The sequence below is a fragment of the Amborella trichopoda genome, chromosome 9 (assembly GCF_054954075.1).
Source record: "Amborella trichopoda isolate Santa Cruz 75 chromosome 9, AtrichopodaSantaCruz75HAP2 v2.0, whole genome shotgun sequence".
In the NCBI taxonomy this organism is placed as follows: domain Eukaryota; kingdom Viridiplantae; phylum Streptophyta; class Magnoliopsida; order Amborellales; family Amborellaceae; genus Amborella; species Amborella trichopoda.
Window position 1 is genome coordinate 9,207,673 of NC_142344.1, and position 20,287 is coordinate 9,227,959.

General features: G+C 37.4%; 1 protein-coding gene across 20 annotated transcripts; it reads left to right on the forward strand.

Moving 5' to 3' along the window:
* Positions 1 to 1,297: 1,297 nt before the first annotated feature.
* LOC18424202 (Wound-responsive family protein) lies at positions 1,298 to 19,410 on the forward strand. 20 transcript variants are annotated; one of them, XR_016041342.1, is made up of 14 exons: positions 1,298 to 1,799; positions 2,377 to 2,589; positions 2,916 to 2,968; positions 3,071 to 3,127; positions 4,239 to 4,304; positions 4,445 to 4,516; positions 6,292 to 6,401; positions 10,195 to 10,286; positions 10,380 to 10,450; positions 11,443 to 11,478; positions 15,558 to 15,664; positions 15,794 to 15,925; positions 15,995 to 16,110; positions 16,211 to 17,082. XR_016041342.1 is itself a non-coding variant. In XM_006828793.4 (10 exons), the coding sequence occupies exons 1-9, from the start codon at positions 1,520 to 1,522 to the stop codon at positions 10,430 to 10,432; spliced, it is 996 nt and encodes a 331-aa protein (XP_006828856.1). In that variant the 5' UTR covers positions 1,298 to 1,519; the 3' UTR covers positions 10,433 to 10,450; positions 19,182 to 19,410. The 20 variants fall into 20 exon arrangements, 2 of the variants coding, with proteins under 2 accessions (XP_006828856.1, XP_088703843.1); XR_016041341.1 differs by having other exon boundaries at positions 16,027 to 16,110; XR_016041340.1 differs by lacking the exons at positions 15,995 to 16,110; positions 16,211 to 17,082 and adding an exon at positions 19,182 to 19,410.
* The last annotated feature ends 877 nt before the right edge of the window (positions 19,411 to 20,287 follow it).

Genomic DNA, 20,287 nt, shown 5'->3' on the forward strand with positions numbered 1-20,287 from the left:
CGTCAATTTTCAAGATTTTCAAGTTTTCATAAACATGCTTGATCTACATTGTTTTTAATGATTTAAATTATATAATTAAATATGAAAATATATTTTAATGCTAGAAAAAAGATTTCCAATATTGAAAACACATTTCTCGACACTATTTCAAGATGGGCTCTACTTTGATTGTTTAGAGCCTCGGCACTATACAAACTGTACCTTTGAGATAATCCTAAGAATTTTTTACAAAAAAAATTATATGTTATAACAAAATTTGGGGGTTTGCCTTAATTGGATTGTTTAAGATTGCAACCTTATAGAGATCATACCCTTTAAAAAATAGGGAAAGTATATAATGAGACAATTTACTTTTGGTACAAGGTGGTCACAATAAATCTTGACCATTAAATGTGAAATTGGGTGGCTACATTTATTTTATTGATCAAATTCAAAGTTCAAAATAAAATTTCTCGAACTTTGTAACACACCCAAGTTATTAGATTTCACAAGTCAGATCGTGGTCAGTAATTGTGACCTCCCTATTTTTTTGACAAATGTTACTACTTTTATTTCATACTAAAGATATTGTAACCTCCATATTCCAAATGTAAATGATATAATTGCATACAATCCCTTAAAAATATCTATAAGAAATGAACTATTCAACTTTCCATCCATCTACTTTTATAACAATTTCATAAAGTCCAAAATACTCATAATAAAACACATGTAGAATAGTTGCAAATTATGTAAAAAAAATTGATAAAAAATTCCCTCAGAGTAAATAACTTGGGACTAAAGTTTCCCTTTCGTAAATATCTTGGTCTAAACTCTTGTTTAGCAAAGTACAAAAACCCATATGACGAGACTTTCATGTAACTTGCCCAACTTAAGTTTTTTTTTTATTTATAATTTTTTAAAATAATCTTACAAAATATTTCAAAAAAAATTTATTTTTTAAAATAATCTTACAAAATATTTCAAACAAAATTTATTTTTTAGACGAAAATGTCATTTTCATAAGCAAAAATTATTGACCGCCCTAAAATAACTAGTAGACTAAGATTGAGTACTGTCATTTGTAACTACCGGACCTAACGGCGAGACCACCCTTTACTAAATATTTTATTGACGAACCGCATTTATACTACGCGGCTGGGTGGGATAGAGGAGAGATGGGAAGAGAGACGTGTAAGATATAGTAGTAGTATAGGCATTTTTCTTTGTTTAGGGATATTTGCATTGAAAAGTATATTTTGAGAAAAAGGATGAGGGTGTAAATTGCGTAAAAAGGGCTGTCTTGGGGTGTTTTGTTGTAATTTTATTTTTTGTTTTTTACGCTAACGGCTGAAATTTGACGATTTAGAAAGGGCAAACAGCGAGAGAAAGAATGGCATAGAGGAGGTCAGAGGATCATAGACAAGACCATGGCCTATCGTCCATTTCTGTGAGAGAGACCGAGAAAAATAGACCATGTTTGAGCCATCCCATTCCTGAAACCCTACGAAACATTTGTTGGTTTCTGGGGAATCAAGGAATGCTTCGCATCCATCTGCGCTTTCACACTCCTCCTGTTTCTGGAGCTCACTTTCGCAGGTTCAATGGCCCTTCCCACGCTTCCGTCTCAAAGGTTTCTTTCTCAGTTCAGCAATTCTTCGAGGGGATTTGGGCAAAAAAGAAGTTCTGTAGAGAGAGGAAGATTTCTAGAGAGAGAAAGATTGTGATAAGCTGCAATGCCTCTCGAGATTCCTACAGGCGGACAGAGAATTGGGACGACGAAGACAATGAATATATTGAGGCCTCTGTGCTCACCTCAGGTTGGCCTTGATATCGTTCTTTCTATTCAGCGATAATTCTCCCTCTATCTCTTCCTTGATAGGGGTTCGGATTTGTCGGTTTCTCTCTCTTCATCTTCCTCATTCTGGGTTAGGATTTTATATCTCTTTCTCGTTTTGGTTTGGAAGTTCTTGGTTGTCGGATTAGAATTAGAATGCTTCTTGATATGTTTGGAATTTTGTTTATATTTCAAATTATCTGTAGAGAAATGAATAAATGGATCTTATTCATCTTCGAGATTTCTGCATATTGTGCCTCGCTCACTTGATTCCTCATGCTTCTCTCTCTCTCTCTCTCTCTCTCATTTCAGTCTAACCTTTCGCATTTGTCCCGTTTCGTTTGGAGGAAAATGATATTAGGGACCTTCAAAAGCCCTACCATATGTTGAGTTTTCAGGACTCAAGGTCCCTGAAAAAAACATGGTTTCTTTTATCTTGTATTGTTGGATCCTTAAAAGTTCCAGTTTGAGCAGTGATTGTCTGGAATCACTTTGACGTGAACCTGGCAAGTATGCGTGTTATTGTTGAACTTGACCTTCACACTTCTTTTTTGGTGCAGAAACCATAAGACATTACCAATTGCATAAGCAAGGGTTCTCAGAAATGACACCATGGCACTCATCTAGTCGGTTATTACCTTCTTCAGCCTCAAAGGAGGATCAGGTTAATCTTGTTAGTTCAGTTGGACATGGGTTCCTAAGCCGGTTTCACAGTCCCACTATATTTTTGAAAATTGCTTGTGATGGAGACATATTGCTGCCAATTATAGTTGGTATGTTCATTATTGATGACACTGTATGCAATATTTATGTCTGCAATATGTAACTGGTGGGTGTGTTTGCAATGGTTGCTTACAAATGTTGAATAAATTGAAAGAAGTCATTTACAAATCATTCTTGTGGAGCTGTATTTTAGATCATAGTTTTTGTATACCCGTTGAAATCATGAGTGGTATCACCATCTGGTATACTCGAAATCATGAGTTGTGCTTGTATCTTATGTTTGAATGGTTTAAATTTTCTCCTGCCTTTGTCACATCTCATTTTCCTGGAATACCTGGTTTATGTGCATTCATCACTTTTGTGGTGTGGTTATTAGGGGAGTCCGCCGTGAAGAATCTCCTTGGTGCTTTACTACAGGATGAGAAAGTGGTAGCTCAATTTATATTGGTTTATAGTCCCTAACTTCTAGCATATGTATGCGTTTTGCTTTCCTCTAGTATAATATGACAATGTAGCTTGTGTTTTCTCCAGGATTGGCCAGGTCAGTTCCAGTTTGTGAAGAATCTTATCAACACACTTGGTTATGAGGTGAGCTGAGTTTTTTATCATTGTGTTTTCCCTATCTACTGGAATTGAAGATTGTTCCAGAGCTCTTTATTTATTATCAGCTCTGAAATATCACCAACCCCTCTCTCTCTCTCTCTTTCCGTGCCCACATATTAACAGACATCATTTTTTAGTTCTTTTGATAATCGTTTATGCATAAGTAACATATTTGCTATAGAATCTCATACACCAAAAATTGGCTCAACTGCTCTAGATTGGGTATTTTATATTATACTAGTGGTGTTGATCGCTACATGATTCTGATAGGTTTGTAGCCTGCCATTTTAGATGTAAAACACTCTTTAAGTCCTCATAATTACGACCAATGTTATCATAGTTAGGATGCATAATGTGCAGGGAGATGCTATGACTAATTGCTTCACAGGATATTGCCCATCCCGCTGTTGTCCTTAGCATACTTGGCTTCATATTTCAGTGGGATCCCATACATTAGTGTTTATGATTGCCCTTTTATAAAGGATATCCTGGAAGTTTCAAAAAAATGGGTAGGTCTATTTTCGTAAATTTAAAAAATGCATTTTAAAAATGACTGAAATCAAGTAATTGAGGATGTTGAATATTCTTGATAATAAGATTGTTAAAATTACGTTCCTATATTTCTCTATTCTGAGATTGCATGAGGCTTGTTAGCATGACTTATTATTTTTTATTTCTTTTTAATTATCTTGATTGTGTTCATGGTTTATTTCATTCCATAAACACACTTGTAATTACTTGCTTTCACTTTGCTGATAGTTATAATTTTCCCTTTTACTGTAATTAGATTTTGTTTCACATAAATATGGATAATATTCTATTGTGACAGAACATTCATGGTGTTAGATATAAGACATTCTTTACTATTAACATTATTAAAAGCTTGTATAAAGGTCAGTCTATGTAATTTAAAAAGTGAGAGATATAATCATGTGGAGTAATGACGAAAGAAATCCTGGATTCGTAGGTTTGACGATACCCAAAATATTTTCTTTCATAGGATAGTGATTTCTGTACTGGTAAGGTGATCCATAAGGTTGTTTTTTGTCTATGGGTTATTGATTATTCTATTGTAATTGTGTTTGTTGAATTTCAGGTTAGAATGGTGAGAATTACTAAAAGAGTAGTTAATACGTACCATGCCCTAATATATCTTGACAAGGTACCATATTATACCTATCATCAATTTGTGTTTCTTAGTGGTTTACTTTTGCTAACCATTTAAGTGTTAGTATCTTGCATCTGTGGAAACTTGATTTGTTGCACTGACGCATCAAATTGTATGTTGTTTTATTAATAAAGCCTGGTGATAAAGCAATGATAAGCGTGGATGCACGGCCATCAGATGCCATAAATTTGGCAGTAAAATCCCAGGTACATCAAATGTGCTCTGTTAGATGCTTGGCCCTTCAGTTATCAGTGCTATTACATTGGATCAGATTCTTTTCAAAATTTTAATGCCTATTTTCGTTTCTTTTAGACTGGATATTCTCAAAATATTTGGATAGTTTCTTTCTATTGAACAAGTTGAGCCTTCCTAATAACCAAGTCAAATTCACTAATAGTGCTTGACAAGAAAAATATGGTTTATCTATTCTCTTTTATTTGCCAATTAAGAAACCTTCCTGTAAGAAGAAAACTTCTCTGGGATATTTATTCCTTTTTTTCCCCTCTAATAATGGCCTATCAAGATAATTAGTTACCATGACTGGGGGACCGACAAAGTCCGAGTTTGAATTTTTGCTTTCGAGTTGATCTTCTTTCATCGTTCTCAAAAATAGTTTATAAAGGGAGGTAAGTCCAAGGAATAGAGTCTCTTGTTTGCTAGGCCAAGTCGCTAAGGTTTTGTAGCATCTATAAAGACCCATAGAAGTCATTTTGGGTTTCCATGATGCAGGTTTTCATGTGCATGGCTGTGAATTATGTGTATGGTTACCTCCCTTTTTTGTCATAAAAAAGATGAAAACCTCTTTCAAAAGAATATGAAGCCCCCAAAATGGCTGGAAGTTACAAAAAAAAGGGTTTTAGTCTGACGAAAAGCCTCTGTATGTTAAGAATCAGGACTGACCACTTCCCCTTGGATCTGGGAAACCAGCCACTTCTACTGGTTTATGGCTAGATTTTATTTTTTACACTAGAGTTGGTTTTGCCATTCAAGCTACACCCTGTCATAGTGGCTTATGTGGTCCACTTCTGATCCTATTCCCTGAAATTGTTCTGCAAACAAGTCCATTTCCTGTGAAATGGCTTGATGTAAAAAAGAGCGAGAAAGAAAAAATAAAATGAAACGAAAAAGGGTGAGCTATTATACTCTCTCTTGGAGCGTGCAAGGGTTTCTGTCTGAAAATACGAGTCTCTTCATGAGCTTCACTCAAAAAAAAAAAAAAGAAGAAAAATTCCTCTATATCTTTTCTTTACAATAGCTCATATTTTTATAAACAAAATAAAACCCTGAACCCTAAAAATCTCTACAACGAATGCCCTTAAAATCTCTACAGCATTCAATGACTTTAATACTCCAAAAATCTGTTCAAATTTAAATGACTAAATTAACCCTGCAGAGTCTTGATGAGCAAACCCTAACCACATAGGACCCTTTTGGGTAATTTTATAAGCCCCACCCATTTTTTGTATAGGACCCTTTTGGGTTAGCCCATTTTATGCAGAGGGGCCTGGACTGTGGGTCCTCTCGTTTGATCTATGTATCTCCTTTTTTAATCCCTACAACAGTTAACGACTTTCAAAAAAAAAAAAAAACCCTAACCACAGAAAAAGCTACCCCTAAATACATCATGACTGTTTTTTACCCTCTAATAATGGAGTTTTAGTAAATTAGAAATGTTATCTAGAAAATGCAAAGTTCATTGTCTTTTGATATATGAAAGCTAGGACAACGAATGTGAATAGATTAGATTGGCCAGAATTTGTGTTCTTTCATGATTACTATGGACCATTTCATTTGTTTCATGCAATCAGTTAATCATTTGGTGGATAGTGCACACAAGCTTAATATCCAAGAAATAAGAAAGAATGCACCCTTTTTTACGAGTTATTAGGAAAGGAAAAAGTGAGACTGTTGTGACAAACATGGTTTTCTTTGTCTTACTTTATACACCTTGTTTGGTTATGCCTGATTGAAATTTATGCAGGCTCCTCTATATGTTAACAAGCAAATTGTCTCAACTGATGCAATTAGAGTTGTCTATGGAAAGTGGAGAGAGAATAACGTAAGATCTGTGTATGATGTTACATTGGATAGGTATAAGCCTTCAATTCGTTCTAGCCTTTGTGCTTTTACTTTGCTGTCAGGAAATAATTATTCTTAATTTATATAGGTTTAATATTCAAACTTATTGTTCAAAGTATTACTTGTCTGATTTGCATAGGTTTATCATTCAAACTCATTGTTTATCATTCAAACTCATTGTTCAAAGTGTTACTTGAAAATCATATATTTATTTTTTACAGAATTGGCTGACGTTATATTTAGTTTTTACAGAATTGGCTGACGTTAATGCTTTCATATGGTTTGATTTCAGTTGTTAGTCTTTTTTTTTTTTCCTGTTAACTCTCCTATTGATGGTGATCGGACCAGAAATGCTGATTCTCTTGAAAGAGAATTCTTAGGTTTTTTTGTTTTTGGTTATTATATCAGAGAATTCTACCTTCTTTATCTCTTAAGTTATGTTGACAATTCTCTGGGTGAGAGAAGTGGAGAGGAGAGTTATAATTCTGTGCTGAAATGCAAACCTCGTTTAATATCCTTTCTTCCGTTGTGGAGGTTTTGTCATTATCTTTGAAAGGGGAAGGGGGAAGGGGAAAAGGGAAGAGGAAAGATGAGTTGATAGTACATTCTCCTTGAAGTGCATGGAACCATATAATTAGTATTGAGGTTTAACATTTGGAAAATTCTTGTCTTGCTTTTTTTTTTCTTCTTGAAGATTGAGAAAATAATGCAACTCGATAACCTATACAATGTAACGGTGCTTATTGTTTGGAGATCCAGCTCGTCATAATTTGCATGTGCTGGGTAGGAAAAAAATGCTTTGAAAACTTAAAAATGAAGTAGTTCATTCATTAAACTGACTTATATGCAAATAAACAAGTGACTTTATGGTCCTTGATAGAGCAGAATGGAGGAACAAGATTCGTGTAGTCCCAAATAGGTGGGATAAGGCTCTAATGATAATGATGATATGCCCCCATAGATTATATGGCAAATGAACATGTCAGTTCTGCCTTTTCTATTATTCAATATGATACAATTTGTTACAAGATATGCATGTTTTGAATCTCATACTTGAACAACATAAATATATCATTCTTGACTTGAGTGGCTTTGCTTAGAATGATTGACTTCACTGCAAACAAAAGGCGTTCTGATGCTCTTTTCTTGAGCCCTATCTCACATAAAGTGAACGTCGACGCTAGTATGTTTGGTTCTTTCATGAACAACATAGCTTTTAGATATTTGAGTAGCATTTTGATTGTCTAAATCATCTCATGGATGTTGGAGCTACTATTCCAATTCCCTGAAGGAAGAAACTGGTCGGCATAAGACAGAGGACATTGTCTGATATTTGGCCTTGGCCATTGACTGAGCTACTATCCCTTGTTTCCTACTATTCCAAGGGACCCGATATTTATTTGAAGATAAATATCAATAGCTCTTCATAGAACTTCTATGTTGGGTGATTACCCCAATTGGATCATCCACCCCACTCATTACTTAAAAACATGTTTACTTTGAGAACTACTGCTGATCGAGTGTGACCCTTTCTTGGATTTCCTTTTATGTGACAGAGGATCTTCGAAATTATGCAAGTGAATATTTTGTGAAGTCTTGCATGGACAAAATTACCACCTTAACAACAGAAGAATGAAAAATGTGTACTTTCTACTAACTGTGAGATTGATTAAACCTACTAAAAGGTGCAGTAGTTTGTCAAAATTTCAAATTGATCGCCCACTTTTGTCTGGAACTGTTCTGTATAACAATTTAGGTTTGAATAGGAATACCCAAAGATGTTAGACTTCCTACAAGGTACAATAGTTTTTCAAAATTTCAAATTGATCACCCACTTTTGTGTGGAACTGTTTTGTATAACATTTTAGGGTTCTAAGACTCATAATGTGACTTACAGTCACTCCATATGATTGTAATGCCCATGGGAGAGAAATAAAGACATAAATGCCTCAAGAGAACATCATACATGAAAGGAAAAAGATAACAGAAAGTGACTACCAAATACAACTGTTTACAAATTACAACCAAAACATATCCAATCTCATACTGGTACCATGTAAGGCATGCATACCAGCGATCCAATGTCCATACATATCATTGAACTCTGTTGATGAGCCTGTTTCCCAGCTAGGGTGTAAACAGGTGACAAGGGGTCAGGTATGGGTCTGGCCCAACCCGCTGGGTTGCATCAGGTCAGGGTCAAAATATAAAAAGGTAAATATTTATATGTACACACACATATTCGGGCCCGACCAACTGTTGGGTCCCATACTTCTGGACCCAAACCCGACCTGCTGAGTCGAGAAATTGGACCATCGACCTGACCCGATTACCAGCAGTAGTCTCAGCTTCTAAGCCATATTTTTTGTGAATGGATCAACTGGTTATCTTTGTCATCCATTGATAAGTACAATACAGTGGATGGCCGGTCTTATGTACCTTTACACTATGTATTATAGTATATGGACCCGTTTTAGACTCTTCCCCCTGAAATTGATGAAGTTAACCATGCTTAGCTTGCAAAGTATGCATCACAACCTACGCTTAGAAACTGCTTGAATGAAAAATGTTCGCTTGATCTTTAGTATTTATTTATGTTCTCAAATGACCTTCTACAACACCTTTTCCTGTCTGAAATGGCAATCTACCTCTTATGTGCTTGTTGACCTCGTAAATACAAGACTCTAGGTGATTTAGGTCTCTGAAAGAAGGGCCTTGGGTAATGGCCGATTTGGTCCTAACCGAAGTTGAGTCGAGTCACTTTTTTTTCTTAAATTGTAGTTCCAAGAAACATGTGAAATGGGAGATTTGGTAGGACATATATATCTGATTCATTCTTTTAAAATTGTGCTTTGAACCAACCTAAAGTTTTATACGATCGGTCATCTCTTTATCTTGTGATTCCTTAGAAGGGAATCTCCCTATCTCTCTCCATCTCTCTCTCACACACACACACACACATACACACACACATACAAGTAAATCCCGTATGCTTCCTATTCTCTCTGCTCCCATTCCCTCTGTTGTTTTTCTTTGATGTGAAACTATTTTCTCGTAATAAAGCTTTATCTCTCTCCCATTTTCAAAAAAAACCTTTATCTCTCTCCCTCTCTCTTCTTTCCTTTCTCCCCCTCTCTCTCTCTTTTTATATGTTTTTCTATGAAAATCTCTCTCTTCCTCTGTCTCTCCCCTTCTCTCTTTCTCTATTCCTCTCTTTGTATGCTTCTCAATTTTTGATTTTCATAACTTTTTATGACTTATTTATTTCTAGTTTTAAAATTTCTACGCTATTAAAATTTTATAATATTCAAATAAATTCAAAATCATTGAATGATGGGCTTAACGAATTGCCTTGTGGTGCTTCTGGGTCTCAATTGACATGTCTCTGTGACCTATCTTGTTAGTATCTGTTCTGGATTGGCAGACTAGCGTCGACTTTCATGACTGTGAGATGACAACATAAAAATGATTCTTATGATGATTGCTAATGAGTGCATAATAAATTGTCCCATCTGCAACAAATGTTGCCCACATCCAAATTTATGCAGTGGGTAACAATTACTGCATATTTTTTTCATTAAACCTCAAATTTCCATTTCCCTAGAAAGAAAGAATAAAGAAAAAAAATTGATTTTCCATGATGGGGTAAGTGAACTGCCTAAATTTTGATAATACTCTGTGAAAATCATGTGTTGCATTCTATGTTTTAATTTCCTTCAATCAATTTTAATGCTTTTTTACGGTGTATAGCATGCTCAGTAGATACCATTATTTTCCATGTTCCCTAATTTAGACTTCCATGCAGTGCCCCCGAAGGGCCAGACCCATTGGCTGAGGAGCTTGACTTATTGACGAAAATGAATATAGCTGTTTTGGAGGAGAGATATAAAGATGCAGGTGTGTAATGAGATAGCAACCCAAAATCTTGTACCATCTCATAGAGAAGTTACAATTGATCTTACCCAATTTTCATAAACATTGTTCTTGCAGCTCTGTGGAGAGATGAACTCTCCAAACTTCGCCTGCCCCGATCCGAGGTTTAATTGAATCCTGGCTCAAAGGTTTGAGTTTGTTCCACAGTTGGCCATTGACTTACTCATTGAAGTATCTTGATTCTTAGATTGTTATGTTGGATGCTTGATTTGTTACTTTCTGTTTGTTACAAATGGTGGTATGAAGTAATGTACATTAATGTGTTGCCTACAGTTTTGAGCCTTTGAGGAAGTAGCAAAAATGATAAAGCAGTATTCTGGTCATTAATTTAGCCTTTTGTACAGTCCTTTTAAGATACTTGATTTGTTAGCGGTGTTTTTATGTTATTTGTCTAGTTTTAACAATGCTTTTCCTTGCTTTTACCCTTTTTCTGAATATGCATTAATCAAGGTATCAAAAAATGCTAGGCGGCCAGCACCTAGGTGGGCGCCTAGATCCTCGGGCGCCCTGTAGTGGAAAATCATCCATTTTTAGCCCTGTAGTGGAAAATCATAGCATTTTGAAAAATATTTGCTATCCTAATGTACATATATGCATATATTTGTGTCAAAATTTGTAATTTATTCCATTTCGCAACATACATTTTACTTTGGGGGTTCAAAAATAAACCCCATGACTTTTTTATACAAAGGGTCAAAAGGACCCATTCTGCCCTTTTGGGCAAATTTAAAAAGCAATTTTCGCCTGACTTCACTGGGCGCCCTCCTAGGCCGCCTGGGCGCCTGCCCAGGTAAAAACGCCCGTTTCAGGGTCCTTTTCATGAGGCGTGTGGTTTTTTGTTCAAAAACGCCTAGGCGGGCGTGTAGGCGCCGGGCGGACCGTTTTTTTAAACAATGGCATTAATGATCCAAGTCAATCTTGATAGGTTTTAGGATTAAGTCAGTTTCAAACATGAGGTTTACTCAATGCTTTTCTCAGGAATGGAACATCCAGTTGTCGGGGTGAATCCATGGGTATTCTTTTGTTCGAACATTGCACTCATGCACCCTTTCTTACCTTGAGGCTTTAGTTGTTGAATTTGCCCTTGTTTTCCTATCTTTCCATTTTTATATTTTTGTAGGTCAGTTGAATTGGAACCTTTGGCGTCAACATCCAGGTATTATGTCCTAACAGCTGAGCCAAGAAGCTGAATTTGCATTGTTGAATTGGCTTTTGAGTTATTTCAGTCCAACTGTTTATCTAAAGTGATCTCAGTTCAAAATTATATTCATCTTTTAAGACTTTTGTAGATGATCATGCTCACCTTATGATTCATTTTTTAGGAGGATGTATAATGTCTTGAAATTGATGCTTCTATTGAATTTTGTCTTCTCATGACATACTAGTATTGGAGGCTTTGAAACTTCGTATTTCAATCATCCTCATGTTTCTCATAGACTGACTTCTGTGACTGGAGTTTCTTATATTGCATGGCTTGCTACTGTTGAGAAGTAATCCGATGGTGCAGTCACTTCTAATGAGAGTTACATGTTTCAACGTTTATCTGAGCCCTTCCATAATTAGTACCTTTTTCTAGTTTTGAGCAATTCATTCTCATTCTCGTAAAAGGGTTTATAGTACTAAGAAAATTCAACACCCTATATACAGCGCTAGATGGTCAGTAATTTTTGGTCTGCTCTCAAATTTATTTTGCTCCTTACTTGGTGTCGTCTTACTGTTGATGGATGTAAAAGAAATCAGTGCTGACTTCTAAACCGACTTGATTCTCCGGTCCCTCAAAAGGTGGTGATTGTTGTTCCATAATCAAGCTATTTTTGGCCCTGATTCAGCTGGAATCAGTTTTAACTTAGACACATTTCCCTACTTGGCCCCCACATGTAACCACACGAAGTGAACTTGCCCAACCAGATTGCTCATAGTTATATTGTAATGCTCTTGATGATGCAGAATCAAACTAACAAATTGAGTAAATGGCAAATTTCCAATAACTTGATTGAAAAAAAACAAAGAAACCTGTGGAAGCCGTGAAGTTTTTGGCAACCTCAAGTTAAACTAGGAAACTCAAGTTTTATAGACCTTAAATCCTAATTAAAGAGGACTCCTTGTCAAAATAAACTGATATCATGAATTAACTACCTTGCCCATGAATTTAGAAAAAAAGGGACAGCTGCATCCCTAGAAAAAGAAAGAACTTTACTACCCCTAAACTGGCACTACAGCTTCCTAAGGTCCTTTTAGCTACTGTATCAAACTTACTACTAATACCCTTTTCAGGATCTACAGACTGAGCTCTATATCTCCAAAATTGGCCTCGCCTGTTCTCCAAGGAATTTGGCTGAAAAACCCCTCTAAAGGCCTGAATCTGACTCTGAAAATTTGTAGCACACACACTGCCTACATCTATCTCCCCTGGTTAGAGAGGACTCACCCCAGGTTCCGTTCAGTTGTGAACTTCTTCCTTGCCTCTTCATCAATCTGCTTCAGCTTCTCTTCTGAAATCCATGAAATCTATGACTTAAGTTTTTTTTTTCCATTGGACCAAAAAGGATCGTAATTATTCAAATATCATAAAACTTGTTGGCGACCTGCTTAGGCATCTGAACCTCCCACAGAACAACCTCCAACAACCTCCAAACCCTCAGAGTTCCCCATGATACTCGTATTGATTCACAAGATTGAAGATAGGGATATCACACCCATTGGAAGCTCAATTTTGTAAGCATTGGCATCGACCTCTGTACATGAGCTTATGATGGGTGCTGCTAGTGAAACACTTTTTCCTCAAATATACCATCTTGAAATCACCTTATGACCCTCCTAAAGATGCTCTGCTAAAGCTTCCACACCATCAATCCCTCATTCCTTCTCGGGCAGAGGAATCCATTCTGGCACCTTTTTCGGCAGCTATCCATACATGGTCTCTAAGGGGGACCTTCCAGTTGATCGACTGAGTGTTCTATTGTAGGCAAACTGTGCTTAAGGTAGGTCTGATCCCATTGCATAGGCTTGTCTCCTACAAGGCTCCTTAACAGATTCCCCAAGATCCTGTTTACCACCTCAGTTTGGCCATCAGTCTAGGGATGATTGGCACTACTGTACTGAAGTTGGGTTCCTTCTTCCATAAGGTGCTCTAGAAATGACTCACCAAAGGCAGATATCTCAGTCTGAGGTAATAGCCTTGGGTACAACGTGAAGTCAAACTGCCTCCTTGAAGAACAAATCAGCTATATCTGTGGCATCAAGGTTGTTCTTGAACGGAATGAAGTGCGCCATCTTCAAGTGTGCCATCTTCAAGAAACGGTCCACCACCACAAATATAGAATCCTAACCTCTAGCAGTCAAGAAAGTCAAACCATAAAGTCCACATTGACATCCATCCACTGGGTGGCAGGAACAGGCAGAGGGGTGTACAAGCCAGTGTTCTATGGTTGGCCCTTGGCTAATTGACAGACGCTGTGCCTTTCTACATATTAGCCGACATCTCACTTGAGTTGGGGCCAACAGTACTTTTCCACTTGTGCAATTGTCTTATCTTGCCTGAAGTACCCACCAAGACTCCCACCAGGCAATTTGCTTACCAATGATTTTAATGCAAAGATTATACCTTTCTGGAATTCGTAATTGACTCCCCTTGAAAAGAAATCCAACACGCAATACATAATTAGATGAAGAGACCCTGCTGTCCTGTATACATTAGACAAGAATTTTACAAAAATATGGTTCATAGCATATAATTGTGGAAGGCATCACTAACGTTTGGGCAAAGCATTGGTCACCTTATTTTTTGGACCTCCTGCTGTCCTGCATACAAGTCTTGGACCTCCTGCTTGAAGTATTAGTCACCTTATTTTTTGGCTGCTTGACATATGCCAAATAACAATAGAAACCTCCTAACCATAAGAAATTGACTACACATTTGCCAGTCAATCTAGTTTGGGCATTCAAAAACTTCAAAGCATCATGGTCTGAGAACAAAACAAACTCTCTGTATGAGATAATGTCACCAATGACGTGGGTCCTGCGTAATAGGATAGAATTCAACATCATAGGTGGATTTCTGAGTCTTCAATTCATTCATCTTCTCACTAAAGAAAGCCATGGGTTTACCTTCCTGACTAAGGACAGCCCAAATATCCACATGTGAAGCATCACATTCTACTTAGAAAATCATTTCTAAGTTTGGTTCTAAGTTTGGGAGATCCAAATCGAGAGCACTAATCATCTTTTCCTTTATGAGTTTGAAACTCTCTTTAGCCTCTTTTGTCCATTTAAACCACCGTTCTTCATACATTTATTTATTGGTGCAATACAATATTAAAATTCTTAATAGACTGCCTGCAGGAAGTGTCCAAACCATGTAAACTTCTCACCGCCCCTACAGTGCCCATCCACAAATGCTTGCATCTTGACTTGATGACCTTAACTCCTTCAGCTGAAACAACAAATCACAGAAACACCAAATTGTCTATCATAACAGAGTTCAAATATACTAACAACTTCCCCTGAGAAGTTCCTCTTAACACCTGTCTCAGATGGTCCCAGTGGTCATCACTATTTGAGCTGTAAATAAGAATCTCATCAAAGTATGCACTATACAACCACAAATTTACGAGTTGAGGGGCAAAGCACTTGGTTCATCACTTTTATGAAAGTACTCGTACAAAACCCTTTTGAGTTTAAAATCTGTCTTTACTTATCTCTTGGGTGAATTTGAATCCGACGCTAAGAGCTTTAAATTCCTCCACCAATGTTATAACACAAAAAGGACAGAATTATGTTGATAATGATCTTTTGCTACCAATGCATGCATTATCCTTGCTTCGGACTTCCCTCATGAAACATATTTAACGAGAGTGCAACCTCGCCCTCCCCCTTCTTGGATTCAAGCCGGTTATCCTCTTCTAACAGTTGCAATGTAATTTTAACCCCATTCTTCCAAAAGTAGATGTATTGTTTTCCCATGAATAAGAGAACGATCATACTGTTATGAGCGTCCCAATGATATGGCATGCATCCATAGGTAACATATCATACCAGACGATCCTATTATGCTTCCCCAATGGTAAAATTAACTGAACAATGATGATTAACAAAAGTTTCGTTTCCTACTTTTGAACTAGGTAATCTTGCATGGTTGGGGATGTTTTATACACTTAATTTTAGCTTGTCCATCATCTCTTGCAACACCATGTTGCCTCAGCTACCACTAATGAATGATTATCATGCACCTTGCAGTGGGCTGCACACGTAGTGCAGAAGATATTTGTTCGCAACCAGGGTTCTTCCACCACCTTCGAGGCTGACAATAGCTGCTTGACCACAAGGAATTCACCCTCATCTGGGTATAAATCTATTGCACCTCCTTCGATTCATTGTTAGGATACTCATGATAGATAGGCCCCATCCCATCTCGATATCTCCTTTCATAATCCTCGTCCCCATCATTGAGGTGTCCTGGTTTTGTCTCTTAGGGCACTCAAAAGATCGATGCCCAGGCTTGCCATACTGGAAACACTGAGGACCCTGTTCTCGAATTTGAAGAGTTCTGTTCACAGCCGGGCCCTTTCTTGCACCTTTGTTCCATTGCTGGGTCTAGGGTTCGGGTAAGCCACATCTCACTGCCTTGGATTGATTGTGTGCCCTTTAAGGACTTAACATATGGGTGTTCACAGAGTTCCTCTTCAACTTGGTTTTGACTTTTAAGGCTAACTGGTGGGCTTCATCAAGGCTGAAGATTCAGTGTAAAATCATCTCTTCCTGGATCTAAAATTCAGGCCACTTGCATAAGGTGCAACGAGCTGATCGTCATTCGCATGCATCTTTTTGTGACTCATCAACAAATAAAATTCATTGGTGTACTCTTGCACGCCGTTTTCTTTCTGTCATAGGTGATGAAACCTTTGTGCAAGTCCTGGGCATAGTTGGATCAGACAAACTTCTCCTTCAAGCACAACTTCATTTTCCTCCAGGTTAGAATCTTGCCCGTCCTTTTGTCGAACCCTTCCGGTTGCACCTGTTGCCACCTGATTAGGGCATGTTCCGAGGTGAATGTGTTTCATTGGCTGTTCCCTTTGCCAAGATCAAATTCTGGGTAATTTTTTGGGCTACTAAGCACAAGCGGTTTAAAGGTGTATCTCACACGGCATTCCATCAAGACTGGGAAGCATTCTTCTTTCTAGACAAACCTGTATTCCTCATACTTCTTTTTGGAGGCCACCTGACCCGAGACAACCCTGGCCCCTCGGGAATTAGGGTTCTCCTCAGGGACCATCGTGGCTCCACCCTTTCTTCCTCCAAACACATCAGCCATGTCGACTCAATGACAGCAGAGGCTGTGGCATTACTCGAGGGGGGCAAGTTGCTCGACACCCAGTGGAACTCCTCTGTCGGATTGAGGGAGACTCTGAGAATGTAATAAGTTGGGCTTCTGGTTCTACTCTTGGTCACTTGCTTACATCTTTGACAAAATTCAACTTCTCTGTAGGGATGCGCTCGTGGTATGGAGGCATACTTGGTGGGAATCAAACCAGGAAGCTGACACCCTCACTAAAGAGGGCCGTCACACCATCTCTGGACAACCCCTCCTTCCAATGGCCTCTGATTAGGAAGTCTTTTATGTTCCTTTACGGGTCCTCTGGTGCCTTGTATACGGTTTCCTTCTTAGAGGCGGCCTCTTTTTTTGGTTGTACGACACACCCCTTGCTGGGATGCAGCTTTTTTTTGTATATTGAGCTTCCTATCTGTGGAAAGCCCATTTTTTGATATCTTGGACTCCTCTACCCTGTATACAAAGTTATCATTTAAAAAAAAAAAAAATCTTTTGACTCAAAGGTCTCAATGCTCGCAATCTAATCTAGAAAATCATCCGGTTACAATCAACAAGTTAAATGCAGGCACATTATCCCGAATGCCGAGGTGTGACCCTTCAAGAGCATGAATCAATTGATCCTCAACTGTGGAGGGATTTTCTCTCCGCTTGTTATGAAATGGGTTCACCTCCTCTGTGGAGTCAAATCCATCACTTTCATGAACAACTGAACCTCGTTTAAAGTGGATGAGCACACCTCAATAACCAGTTCCTTGAATCTCCTCATTAGATAGTTGATATCTTCCCTGTAATGAGTTCATCACCACAACAACCACAGCCTCCTCAACCTCTAGATGCCATCGCACAAACTTGCAACGTGTCGCGGGTGCTTTGGGAACCAGCCTGCGTGATACCATATGATGCTTGAATCAAACTACCAAATAGGATTAAAGAGCAAGATTTTAATAGTTTGATTGAAACGAAAATGATGGAAGCTTATATGCCAAGTTTGTTAGCAATCTTTCTCATCATTTCTAACCTATTTGTAGACCTTAAATCCTATTTAAAGAGGACTTTCTAATCAAAATTAACTTCCAATCATGAATTAACAACCTTGCCTTGAATTTTAAAAAAAAAGAAAAAAAAGACAACTCCATATTGAGAAGAAAAAGACTATTTCACCCCTAAACTGGCACTACAGCTTCCAGATGCCATGGCTATTAGCTTCTATATCAGAGGTGTTATTATTACCTGTTTTCAGAAGTGACTTGCCTGAGCTCCATAGCGTTAGAACCAGCTTTGCCGTTGCCCAAGGAATTTGGCTGAAAATGCCTCTAAAGGCCTCAAGTCTGACTCTGCAATTTGCAGCATGCACATCGTCTACATCATTTGATTTCTCAGGCATTATTGTTTGAAGATCGAGGTATAACATTAGTTTCACATGAATAACAAAGTATGTTCATGTTACACTTAGTACTAGATTAGCATTTACTCCAATTGGTTCAAGTCAACACAAGTAGCCAAGATACCCCAAATAGTTAGGATAATGCACAGATGATGAAGTATAAGTAACCCAGATGACTTTGTCGTAAAAAAATGTTGAATTTTTGGTTTTCACATATCGGCCATTCATCAGCAGGCTAGACATTAGCCAATGTTTTTACGTGCATACCCACAATATATCACTGTTTGGATAATATACTTTTTATGGACTCTATTTGATGTGTGAGTATATTTCTTTGTATCCTGTCCTTAGTAAGCGACTGTTAATTAGGGGAATCCCTAAAGGACTGATGTCCTCATAGGTTCTTTGTGAAACATCACTTTGGATTCATTCAATTCGAACTAGTGTCTTCTTTCTCATCTTGGAAGGATAATTGGTTAGTTGTTTACTAAGTTTGAGTGAAGAAATGTCAGCCATTTCTTCACTGTGAAAGATTTTAATTGACTGGAGTTGCTTCTCCATGTTTCATTTGATTTCTATTAGTGCTACTTGTGTATTATGTAAAGCAGTGAATTTGACAAACTTTTGATTTTTTTTTTTTATTATATAAAATAGGATTTAAGCAAAACAATCAAGAAACTGTTGTATGTGTAAACATATACCGTATGACTTGATTGGTATGATTTTTGCTTGTTGATCTAATTCAAGGTTCATCTGATGCAAATTTTCTAAACTAAATGTGATCTGCATTTTGTCTTTCATGTTGTTTCAATGTGCTTGTATATTTACTCGACCTGCTTTATGGATGTTCAAATGAAAAATCTGATTAAGAGAGAGGATATGGGTATTTGGCTATTTAATCTTTCTGTTATGTTTCTCTTTTTCCAATAGACATCCTTGCATGAAAGATGAATATTCTTACTGTAAAGGAGATTGCATCTGATCAGATTTCATGGACATTTCTTCTCCATTTAGCACTTCTTTTTTCAACATTTTTATGAAAATGAATCATTTCTATTGCAAATAAAAGGTGTAGTCGATTTGGTTAAGGTGCATGAAATTTGTCCCCAGCATGACACTATTCATTTATTAGTTTTACTTTAAACAGGATCATTATCAAAGACGGATGAATGAGAAAGCTGACACTTGACCCTCAAATTTGAGGGAAATTCTATGCCATGAGCCTGATTTCCAGGATGAAAGTGCATCCGCCATGATATGTAAATAAATATGTAATTATATTATCATCAATATCTTCCGAGCCTTATCCCATGTATGTAATTATATTCTTGCTATGACAAAATTTCCTAGATTTATAGTTCATTTTCGAAGTGAAACATTCTTGTATTGGTTTCGAAGGCTTGTGCAATAATCTTCTCGAGTCTCTCTATGTGATTATGATTAAGTGTGGTTGGTTTGTTAAGACGAACTCACCATGCTTTACAATATACAAGTTTTAAAAAAACGGATCAGGGACCCGGTTCGCCTATTCGAAAAAATGGTATGGTTTGGCAGATCACCAATCCGGGGTGAACCGTACTATAAAATTTTTGAAAAATTAGGGTGCAAAAAAAAGAAAAATTAAAAAATAATCCTGTTCTGATTGGATCATTGACAACACTGGACAATTCATAGAGGGAATTGGCCGGTTCCGATATTTTGGGGGATTGGGCGAGCCCCTACGGTTTTGGATCTAGATCAGTCAATTTTGATCCGGATCACCTTTTTTTAAACCCTGATAATGTATAAAAATTAATAATACAGATATATATTACTCTCGAGGAGCGCAGGCCTCCACTGCCAAAACTCATTTTTCTGCAACATTATGTACGGTTCTGTAAGTGGAATATATAAAGGATAACATGGGGTATACCGTACATTACTAAAGCGGGCTTGTATACCTAGACCACTGTTTTAAGAATTGCTGAGTTGGCTTGGAATTAGAACTGCCCAGCGGACTCGGAACTTGTGGGGTATGGCTTCAGGTCTAAAATTCTACAGTTTTTTGGCCATATCACTAAATTCGACACTTTTTAACGCTCAAGTATCAGGAGTGTAAGGGAGGGACCAATTTCTCGCCCGGATCAGCAGATTTTAAGTCACTTCCAAGTACAATCTCAATGCAGGGCATTACATCTGAAGTACGATCATACAACTCGTCATATCGAGATCCAAATAGCGAGTTCAGAACGGGTCAGTTGTAAGGGATGCCAT

Excerpts from the sequence above, each read along its gene's own strand:
- LOC18424202 (XM_006828793.4), top strand. The coding sequence starts at position 1,520 with ATGCTTCGCATCCATCTGCGCTTTCACACTCCTCCTGTTTCTGGAGCT. Across the intron at positions 1,800-2,376 it reads GGCCTCTGTGCTCACCTCAG|AAACCATAAGACATTACCAA; the intron begins GTTGGCCTTGAT and ends TTTTTGGTGCAG. Across the intron at positions 10,287-10,379 it reads GGAGAGATATAAAGATGCAG|CTCTGTGGAGAGATGAACTC; the intron begins GTGTGTAATGAG and ends TTGTTCTTGCAG.